Source organism: Physeter macrocephalus, chromosome 18 (assembly GCF_002837175.3).
Source record: "Physeter macrocephalus isolate SW-GA chromosome 18, ASM283717v5, whole genome shotgun sequence".
Taxonomy (NCBI): domain Eukaryota; kingdom Metazoa; phylum Chordata; class Mammalia; order Artiodactyla; family Physeteridae; genus Physeter; species Physeter macrocephalus.
Genome location: NC_041231.1, coordinates 71,911,371 through 71,923,134, shown reverse-complemented (window position 1 = coordinate 71,923,134; position 11,764 = coordinate 71,911,371). Strand labels below are relative to the sequence as shown.

General features: G+C 41.1%; 1 protein-coding gene across 5 annotated transcripts in view; it reads right to left on the bottom strand.

The window, feature by feature from the left end:
• RNF8 (ring finger protein 8) overlaps positions 1-11,764 on the bottom strand; it is a 38,264-nt gene that overhangs the window by 23,766 nt on the left and 2,734 nt on the right. For 3 of the 5 annotated variants that reach the window (XR_008615761.1, XM_028479281.2, XM_024122060.3), the window contains exons 2-3: positions 8,541-8,669; positions 2,449-2,526 (exon numbers count right to left, since the gene is read on the bottom strand). Coding sequence is in view for 4 of the 5 variants with exons in the window: in XM_028479281.2 (XP_028335082.1) it covers positions 2,449-2,526; positions 8,541-8,669 (207 nt within the window). In the remaining variant the exon portion in view is untranslated. The remainder of the gene's footprint in view (positions 1-2,448; positions 2,527-8,540; positions 8,670-11,764) is intronic. The other 2 variants (XM_028479282.2, XM_024122061.3) reach the window with 1 other exon arrangement.

The window sequence follows — 11,764 nt, the reverse complement described above, 5'->3', positions numbered from 1 at the left end:
ATAGGAAAAACACTCTTTGACATAAACCACAGCAAGATCTTTTTTGACCCACCTTCTAGAGTAACAGAAATAAAAACAAAAATAAACAAATGGGACTTAATTAAACTTAAAAGCTTTTGCACAGCAAAGGAAACCATAAACAAGACGAAAAGACAAGCTTCAGAATGGGAGAAAATATTTGCAAATGAAACAAAAGACAAAGGATTAAACTCCAAAATATACAAATAGTTCATGGAGCTCAATATCAAAAAAAAAAAAGAAAAAAATCCAGTTAAAAAATGGGCAGAAGACCTAAATAGACATTTCACCAAGGAAGACATACAGATGACCAAGAGGCATATGAAAAGATGTTCAACATCACTAATTATTAGAGAAATGCAAATCAAAACTACAATGAGGTATCACCTCACACTAGTCATAATGGCCATTATCAAAAAATCTACAGGGCTTCCCTGGTGGCGCAGTGGTTGGGAGTCCGCCTGCTAACGCAAGGGACACGGGTTCGTACCCCGGTCTGGGAATATCCCACATGCCGTGGAGCACTTAGGCCCGTGAGCCATGGCTGCTGAGCCTGCGCATCCGGAGCCTGTGCTCCGCAACGGGAGAGGCCACAACAGTGAGAGGCCCGCGTACCGCAAAAAAAAAAAAAAAAAATCTACAAACAATAAATGCTAGAAACGGTGTGGTGAAAAGGGAACCCTCCTGCACTGCTTGTGGGAATGTAAATTGATACAACCACTATGGAAAACAGCATGGAGATTCCTTAAAAAACTATAAATAGAACTACCATATGACCCAGTAATCCCACTACTGGGCATACACCCTGAGAAAACCGTAATTCAAAAAGAGACACGTACCACAATGTTCACTGCAGCACTATTTACAACAGCCAGGACATGGAACCAACCTAAATGTCCATCGACAGATGAACGGATAAATAAGATGTGGCACATATATACAATGGAATACTACTCAGCTATAAAAAGAAACTAAATTGAGTTACTTGCAGTGAGGTGGATGGACCTCAGTCTGTCATACAGAGTGAAGTAAGTCAGAAGGAGAAAAACAAATACCGTATGCTAACGCATATAAATGAATCTTAAAAAAAGAAAAGAATGGTACTGATAAACCTAGTTGCAGGGCAGGAATAAAGAGGCAGACATAGAGAATGGACTTGAGGACATGGGGTATGAGGGCGAAGTTGGAGCAAAGTGAGAGTAGCATCGACATATATACACTACCGAATGTAAAACAATTGGCTGGTGGGAAGCAGCAGCATAGCACAGGAAGATCGGCTTGGTGCTTTGCGATGACCTAGAGGGGAGGGATAGGGAGGATGGGATGGAAGCTCAAGAGGGAGGGGATATGGGGACATGTGTATGCATATGGCTGATTTGCTTTGTTGTACAGCAGAAACTAACACAGTATTGTGAAGCAATTATACTCCAATAAAGATCTATTAAAAAGAAAGAAAGAAAACCCTTGAGAACAAATAGAAAAGAAAGGTTCATAAACTGCCATCCTTAGAAACAGCATTCTTCAAACAGCACTTTGGCTTTTTACCTATATGATGTTCACTTCTCCAGAGAACTGCCTGTGTAACAGGCAGGAATCACCTTGTTACTGGTGAATGAATTACTCAGATAAATGCAGTAGCATTAAAAGAAACTGAAATTGAATAGCTCCTATTGATGTAAACTGGGGGCAATGGCCCAAGACTGGAAAAACTGCTAAGAATGAAGGAAGTAGCATCTAATGATGAGGTTCCGAAGGTATGCTTGGCCAAGAAAGTCATGCAGGCACTGTCTCTGGATGTGTGTGGCCCCTGAACACATTGGTGAATGAAAAAACACTTCCAAGTACACATAAACCAAAAAAGCAAGTACCAATACCTTGTACTGGGGTCAAATCGCAGGTGGGATCTGATCCAAATAACAGCACCAGAGGTCCATGGGCAACAGAACACGTGGTTAAGAGCTGGAGCTCTGGACTCAGCTTATTAGTTGCATGGCCTTCACCAATTTACTTAACCTCTTTGTACCTCAGTTTTGTCTGTAAAATAGTACAGTTCCTATCTCATACTGCTTCTGTGAGGAATGACTGAGGTAACACATATAAAACACTTAGCACAGTGACCCACATAGAACAAATGCTCAATATTTACTTTTGTGGTTTAAATTAAATCACAATGTGGGGATTAAGAGCATGAACCTGAAGTCAGACTGCCTGGGTTTATAATTTGGCTCCATTACTCAACAGCTGTGTGACTTAGGCAAGTTTCTTAACTTCTCTATGCCCCAGCTGCCACATCTATAAAATGGAAGATATTAATAGTCTCTCCCTCATGGTGTTTGTGTGGATTTAATGAGGTAAAATATGTACTGTACTTAGAAAAGTACCTGGCACATGGTAAGCATTATATAAGTGTATATATAAGTGTTCACTAACATTATTTTGTTCTGGCTCAATTGATTTATCAACGATCACTTCAACTCTGTGCTCAGCATCTCGGCAAAGTAAATATACCTAGTACAAAAGCAGAAGATATGAAAACATCTTTTAGCAGCTGACCATGGAAAGCAAAATACAAGGGCATATTTAAGCAAATGTGGGATTACATAGCACAGCCTATAAATGCAAAGGAATATCATGTAGAGCTGGGTTAGCTAAGAGATGCTAAATGGGGATGATAGGTCCTAAAATAGACCTGAAGCAAATGCAGCATTTAAAGTTTAAAGAGACAAGTGGGCATTTTAACCCATATCCAGGACTTACCTTTGGGGGACAGGACAGAGATGAAGCTCACATCTGAACAGGGACTAAGGCTTATGTTTATGTTGGTAAAAATAGCTACCTACACTCACCAAGAAAAAATACCCGGTCAACCCAAATATGAAGAACAGGGGGCTGGACCACAAGGCACAGAGGATCCAGGGTAGTAGAGACTGGATCTCAGCTCTGGTTTGGTATTAGGCCCTGGTTTCTGGTTCTGTATTATTTGGCTCAAGCAGGGAGAGGGAGAGAAAGACGAGCACAGAAACACACAGAAAGACTGGCTTTTACCTCACTGCCTTGGGCCTAACCTGGCTTAACTGTCAACCTCCTCCTAAACTTTCCATTCATATTCAGCCTGAGAAATTATAGGAAGTGATCGGTTCTGCAGACTTCTGAAACAACACATGAGGAATTAACAAAGGAGGGGGATGGAGACCAGAAGAGTCAATTTTAAAATATACATAGGAAAACAGTCTCAGGGAAAGTAATATGACACAGGAGGCCACCTAATGCCAAGATACAGACGTTTAAGAAAAACTCAAAGGCAAAGATAATGTTAAGTAAATAAAGAAGGTTATAGAAGTAGCCCAAGACGAGAGAGAACAAGGATTCCCTAAAAAGCTGGGGCAAACTCTTGAGACATATGGCAGCCCTCCACTAGATCCTCTGTATTAACCTGCCTTCCTTCAGAGCCCTTTAGGTCTGAAAAATAAGCTCTCAAAATTTTTCCTTCCCATTTTATCCTTGGATGCCTCTGTTTACCCATTAATCACTCTTTGGTGACACCTAGTAGTATAATTTGGACCAAAGGCCCAAATTGGTTCTGTTCACACAGTGACTGAAGAAAAGATGAAAATACCATGGCCATACAGGAACAGTCAAGTACTGCCCACGATATGATTTCAAATACAATGGTTTAAATAAATCAAACTCTGTTCAATACTTTCTTGATGCTGGTTTTCATAATCACCAGTCTGAACAATGTCATCAGCAGCAAAGTGATAACCAAAGAAAAGCCTGCCCAATGTCTCAGTCATCAATGAGGAAAAGGTGGAATAACCCTCACCCCCTTAAATACTAATTACTTCACTTAATGCTCAATCTCTGTCCAGCATTTTTAATCGGTTGTTGAGAACAGTGGAAACCCAAAGCCAAAAGCCAATGTTTCCTTGCAGTTCTCTAGATGACTTATGTAGCTCAGTGGTTCTCAGCCCTAACTGTACAGTGAATTCACCTGGAAATGTTTAGAACAAATAGCAGTGCCTGAGTCTCATCCTTAGACTGAATTAATTGGTCAGAGATGGGAACTAGGCATCAGAATTTTTAAAGCCAGGTTTAGACACAAACACTGTGTATAATCATATCGAGACACAGGGCCCCTTTGCAGTCAACCCTTCACCCATATCCAGGCAGCTACTCATCTGGTCTCTACCCTACAAAGGTCTGCCTTTTCCATAATGTTGTATAAATGGAATCATACACAGTATGTACCCTTTTGAGTTTGGCTGCTTTCGCTTAGCATGATGGCTCTAAGATGTGTCCACTTGGTTGCATTACAGTAGCTTGGTATTTTTATTGCTGAGTAGTACTCCAGGGTATGGGTATATCAGCTTGTTTCTCTGTTCCCTAGTTGTTTTCTTCCAGTTTTTGGTGATTATGTTCCCTAGTTGTTTTCTTCCAGTTTTTGGTGATTATGAATAAAGCCACTATAAACATTCAGGTACAAGTTTCTGTGAGAACATAAGTTTCCATTAATTTGGGGTAAATACCTAAAAATGGAATCGCTTGGGTAAGTGTATGTTTAACTGTAAGAAACTGCCAAACTGTTTTTCAAAGTGGCAGTACTATTTTGTTTTCTCACTTGCAGTGTTTAAGAGTTCCAGTTACTCTTCATGCTCACCAGCACTTGGTAGTGTTTTATTTTAGCAATTCTAACAGGTGTATCAGTCAATATTCTAAAAAATTCTTTACTAAAACATAACATAAAAACATACCAATCATAAATGCACAACTAGGTGAATATCACAAAATGAACACTCGGTGTAACTACCACAAGGTTTAAAAAAAAAACAAAAAATCCCCACATTATCAGCATCCCAGAAACATCCTTATGCCTCCTTCTAGCCACTAAGTCCCCCCCATCACCCCATAAAGTGACTACTAGCCTGGCTTAACATCACACGTTAGTTTTGCCTGGTTTTGAACATTATACAAATGGCATGAAATAATATGTATTCTCGGGACTTCCATGCCGGTCCAGTGGTTAAGAATCCGCACTTCCACTGCAAGGGGTGTGGGTTTGATCCCCAGCTGGGGAACTAAGATCCCGCATGCCACATGGCACAGCCAAAAAAAAAAAAAAAAAAAAAGTATTTTTGTGTGTCTGTTTTCTTTCACTCAATATTACGTTTGAGAGATTTATCCCTGTTGCTGGATATAGCAGTAATTCATTCATATTCATTACAGTATAGTGTTTCATTGTAAGAATATTCCACAGTTTATTTATCCATTCTACTGTTGAAAGACATTTGGGTTGTTTCCCTAGGAGTGAAAATACTGTATGTGTGTATGTATGCATATACACATACATATATACATACACAACTTTAATAAATAATGCCAAATAATTTTACAAAATAGTTGTACCAATTTACACTTCTATCAAAAGACTACTTGCTCCATACCCGTGCTAATGTCTGGCATCATCAAAATTTAATTATAGTTACTCTCTGACTACAAGGTGTGTTGTGGTATTCCATCATGCTTTTAATTTGTATTTCCCAGGGACTTCCCCGGTGGTGCAGTGGTTGAGAATCCACCTGCCAATTCAGTGGACACAGGTTCGAGCCCTGGTCCAGGAAGATCCCACACGCCGTGGAGCAACTAAGCCCGTGTGCCACAACTACTGAGCCTGTGCTCTAGAGCCCAAGAGCCACAACCACTGAGCCCACGTGCCACAACTACTGAAGACGGTGCACCTAGAGCCCGTGCTCCGCAACAAGAGAAGCCACCACAATGAGAAGCCCACGCACTGCAACGAAGAGTAGTCCCCGCTCACCGCAACTAGAGAAAGCCCGTGCACAGCAACGAAGACCCAATGCAGCCAAAATAAATAATTTGTATTTGTATTATTTACTGATCAAATAAATAATTTGATCATTAATGAAGTTGAACAATGTTTCATGGCTACTGAACATTTGGAAAGAATCTTTTGTGAAGTGCCTGGCTCTTGCCCATTTTTATTTTTTTTTAATTTATTTATTTTAGTTTATTTATTTTTGGCTGTGTTGGGTCTTCGTTGCTGTGTGTGGGCTTCCTCTAGTTGTGGAGAGTGGGGGCTACTGTTCCTTGCGGTGCACAGGCTTCTCACTGCAGTGACTTCTCTTGCTGTGGAGCACGAGCTCTAGGCATGTGGGCTTCAGTAGTTGTGGCACGCAGGCTTAGTTGTGGCTCGTGGGCTCTAGAGAGCAGGCTCAGCAGTTGTGGCGCACGGGATTAGTTGCTCCGCAGCATGTGGGATCTTCCCGGACCAGAGCTCAAACCCACATCCCCTGCATTGGCAGGCAGATTCTTAACCACTGCGCCACCAGGGAAGCCCCTGCCCATTTTCAATACTGGGTTATCTTTCTTTTTCTCATTGATTTGGAGTTCTATATACATCCGAGTATAAGCCCTTCACTGATTATATGTGTAGCAAGTATCTTCCACTCTGAGCTTGCTTTCACTCTCTTAATGATATCTTTTGATGAATGGAAATTCTTAATTTTAATGTGCTATCTCCAGTATTTTTAAAAAGTATCCCATGTATGGGCGAAATTGGAAACAGGGCTGAGAACCACTGCTCTAGCTGCTGGGAGACCAGAAGTTGAATTGTCCCAAGCAGCAAGGTTTGTTCAGACTCAACTGTGCACAGAAGGGGTTAAAATAGATCATCTCTAAGGTCCCCTTTTCGGTGCCAATTTATATTTTGCTCACAGTGCCTTGCCAAGAGTGCTGAACCAATTTACTTAGCATTTATGCTCTCTTTCAACACCATGCCAACTCAACTTAATCCTAGTGCAGGAAGGTACTTTCTCCAACAGCTTAATTCTAGCAGGTTTATGCATGCAAAATGAGGCCGCTGGGCAGGCCTACAGAATACCTGTGATACTATGAATTATAATAAGAAATATATATTTGGTATTCATCCCCATTTCTAGCACAGAGCTTCTAAAACCCTTGAAATTTCCTAAGTGGTAAGAGATCAAGGTATCTTTTGTTATGTTAATGAGGTGACTTTTGGAATGCACCAGGGTCACCTATGAGGGCTGGGTGCCAGGGGAACCAATCCTGTGATTGGAGAGTTGGAACTTTCAGTCTCACCCCCCAACCCCCTGGGAAGGGAGAGGGGCTAGTGGTTGATCACCACTGGCTAATGATTCAATCAATTACACAAATGTAATGAAGCCTCCATAGAAACCCAAAAGGATGGGGTTTGGAGAGCTTCCTGGTTGGTGAACACCTGGAAGTGTTAGGAGATGGGCAGGGCATGGACGCTCCATGCCCCTTCCCATATACCTTGCCCTATGAGTCTCTTTCATTTGGATGTTCACCTGTATCCCAGACCATATCCTTTTATAATAAACTGGTAAATCTAAGTAAATGTATTCCTAAATTGTGAATCACTCTGAAGCTAATTAATTAAATCCAAAGTGGGAGGCAGCAATGGGGACCTCTGATTTATAGCCAGTCAGCCAGAAGTACAGGTGAAAACCTGGACTTGGCAACTGGCACCTGAAGTTCAAGGACAGGGTCCCTGGAACTTCCAACCTATAGCCAGTTGGTCAGAAGCACAGATGTTAACCTGGGGTTGTGACTGGCATCTGAAGTAGAGGGTGGTCTTATAGGACTGAACCTTTTACCGGTGGAATCTGATACTATCTCAGGTTGACAGATGGGTGGGGGGACGTCCCCACACCCGTTGGAATTAGTCTCAGAATCATTTTAATACCCTTCCTTCTAACAGGTATCTTTAAAATCCTTTCAACCAGAGCAGTGCAAAATGGTGTCCAAAGACTTTTCACACTTCCTAATCCTTAACTGTTGGCATCAGAATTTCTCTCACTTCACACTCTATATTTTCACTATTCGCAGGTGCTTGTATATCTGCACTTTAGGTACTTCCTAACTGCTGGGCTTTATACACTATTTCACCTCCCTTAGTATTCACATTTGATCTGTGGTTTTCAAATTTGTTTCAAGCAAAAAAAAACCCTATATTCAAAGGAAATCTTCCTTAGAGCACTAATATATGAAACAGGTGAAAAGTGAGAGGAGGGGTTTGCTCTGATGGAAAGAAGTGGGAAAGAAAAGGAGCTAAGTGCAGTCAGCTCAGTTCCTCCCCCTCCGCATGTCTTGAATCACAGTTGTACTCCAGAATCTTTGTCAGATTCCCGAGATCTCTGGACCTCCAACTCACAAGAGACCAAGTCCCCTGGTAACTTAATCTGGTTTCTGGAATAGGACCTATTGCCCCAATTCAAGTGTTCCCTACAAAGTAACTAACTTCAAGTCATTAGACTTTATTTTGGCATAATCTAATCTCTGGCAACATAGAGAAGTAGTTGTCTCTGGGAAAGACAAGTGGGTAGCTAGGGGAGAAGATATCTTCTTTTAATTTTGAATCGTTTAATTTTGTACCATGTATTACCTCGGTGGGGGGGACCCTAACTTAAAAATAAACAAAAATTCAATAAAAGTAACTAGGCTTCTGTGGATTACTGTACCTTGTTGTCCATAATTGTCCATTGGCCCTCAGCATTCTGCTTCAAAATACAGTGGTTTCGGGAAATCATCAGAGGGCAGATTTTTGATACCAACTGGTATGTGACACCAAATCCTCGCCCTACAGTCACCTAGGAAGACAACGACAATGTAAGAGACACTATCAGCCACCGTACTGAAAAGAGAGGTCCTTTACAATCTTGTCAACCAGCAGTATCCACAAGTCCTGACTTATGAAACCAGACTCCCATGAAACCCAAACAGCTCACTGGCCATCTCCTCCTTCAGCTGCCATGGGAGCCACTGGCTAGAAAAAGGTAAAAAGTTGTGACAAGAGACAGCTGAACATTAATCATGGAATGTCAGGGTTGGTAGGACTCTGAAAGGTTACCTGGTTCAGCTACTCATGGGATGGAGGAATTCTTTCTACACAACCCCATCAACTAGTCTTAAACACTGCCAAGAACTATAGCTTCTACATAAGACAGTCCTTCCAATTTTTTAATGGCTCTGACTTGGCATCTTTCTTCCTATAAATTCCATCCATTGGCCCAGGCTCGGCCCTGGGCACCACCAGAAAATCTCCAATCCCCCTTCACATGACAACTATAAAGTGTCTACTGAATCTTCCCTTTTCTTGGCCCTATGTTCCCAGTTACTTCAACGGAACTCCACGGCATAGGTTTGAGTCTTTCTGCCATCCTAATAGGTCTGTGAAGAGACTCCTGGTTTATTTTTATTCCTGGATGCCACATTAAGAAAAATAAACCTAATTTTTATTACATAGTCGGATGCAAGTAACACTTTCCCAGTTCTAGATATTATCACTGGAGCATATAAATTGCATTAGCTTTCACAGCAGATCTATCATACTGCCAATGTATCCTTAGGCTTAGGAATGATTAAATTTCTTGGTCTAACCCTCCCCTAAGAATTTTTATGCTAAGTCATGTCTCTTCTGTCCTATACTTGACTAGTTGGTAAATTTGGATTCAAGTGCAGGACCTTACATTGATTCCTATTAAATTTCATCTTGTTAGTTCAGCCTATCATGAACTTCTCAAGACCTTTCTGAATTTTTCATCTGCCGTCAGACATACTCAATATCCCTTCCAGCTTGGAGTCACCCACCAAATTGATATGATGCCCTCTGTACCTTCATTCAAGACATTAAAAGATTAAAACAGGTTGTAACCAAAGGCAAAGCTCTCAGGAAAGCCTAGTAAACATTCCACCACACAATCTGGGAACACCTTGAATCAGTTATAATTCAACCAAAAGATGGAAAAATCCTTGTTTTGCATCTTATCCATAAGAACAGCATGAGAGCCTCTGGAAAAGGTTGCAAAGAAGTCCCAGTTCACATCTATCATATTTTCCTGACAGACCAGTCAAGTTCATAATAACCCTGTCAAGGAAGGAAATAAAATTCTTCTGGGATCCAGGTCGTAGAATTCCCTGCTTATTGTTCTTGGCGCACACGTCACTTCTTTAATGACCCATACCCCAACCTAACCTGGGAACATTAAGCCAAATAGTCTGTGGTTTTCTAAAAGCTGCACTTTTTGCTCCTTTTGAATTCTTTCAAAATCATGCCTGTCCTCCTGAGTCCCTCAAAGACCACCATGACGCTTTGTCCCAATCTATTCCTCCCCACAAACTCTCATCTCAGTAACTGACACTACCACCCAACCTACTGCTTAGCCCCAAACCCAGAAGCCATCTTTGATTCCCTCTACATCCCTCATCCCCACATTCAAATCATCAGCAAAATCTACTGGCTGTAATTCAAATATGCCCTAATCTATTCACTTCTCTCTCTCTCAGTGGCCACTACCTTAATCCAAACAGCACTGTTTCCTCCAGTTATGCTGTTTTTGCTCCTGTGCCAGCCCCCATTCTTCACACAGTAGCTGGGGTGGTAATGTAAAAACTTTAAACCAGATCTTTTCCCTTCTTAAAATTCTCTAATAATCCAAACTTCCTTCCACAGCCTTTAAGGCCCTCAATGTCCTAACCCACTCTACCTCTTTAGTGTTATCTCACATTATGGTCAGAAACACTACCTGAGGGTACTTTCACCTGTCTCCTCTGATTAGAACATCCTTCTCTCAGACATTTGCACGGGCTCCTTATCTTTCACGTTTCAGCTCCTCAGAGGCCTACCTTGATTACCTGATCTAAAGTTGCTGCCTGATCCCTCCCCGGCCATTGCATTCCTTCACATTATTAGCATGCACTTACCACAACCAAAATTATCTTGCTTGTTTCATTTATTTTTGTCTACTTTTATTTACTTTTCTAAATTTATATTTAGAATTTAAATTTCATGAGCAGGGACCTTATCTGTCTTCTGTACCACAGTACTCTGTACTCCTCAGAGCCTCTTTCTGCTCAGTAAATATCTGTGAATAAATGGAAGAATAAAGAGATCTTGCTTATGAGTCCTCCCAGATTCCAGGAGATAGGCATTTTTTTAGGTCAGAAGTTGGAAAATGGGTTATTACCACTGGAAACTATGGAGCAGCAGCCAGGAACCTTACAATCTGACTTGTTCCCCTCTAAAATGTTGTGGTGATCACCTCCACCAAAACCCTGAATCTGAAGTTTTTCAATGCTTTGACAGTTTGCCAGAAATTCCATTAATTATAGAAGTTCCTCTGAATTAATACATGTACTCTTTAAAAATGGAACATTTAAGGATTTATCTGTCATCCATATTCAGTAAGAATTTCCATTTAGGTAGATTTATTTCTAATAAAGAAAGTATTCAATATTCCATTTTAATACCTGAGGGGAGAGAGTCAGATTGCCATTATGGGTAGCCTGGAGAAAGTAATACAAAAAAGGGAGAGGAGCACCTTTCTCTGAAATCACCTCCTAGGAACTCTGAATCCAGGAAAGGAAGGAAACACTCTTTTTTGTCTTTCCCTTCACTGTCTGGTCCTAGAATTTACCTTGATATATTGATAATTCATCCACATCATGGTTAGAGTCTGCATAAGTTTTTGAATATCCCAGCACCATGCATAACATAAAACTAAATTTCCCATGGGAACTGAGTGCCAACAAACTGCCAACTCGTTGCTGGGGGTTGTTTCCATTTACAACAGTTTTGCAAGCCTTTGCGCTTACTGACAGTATTGGTCTACAAGTTCATCTTGTCCTTACCCACCTTCGCTAATGCTTTCCTCCTAGGCATGACTCCTACTGTTTCCCAAATGAC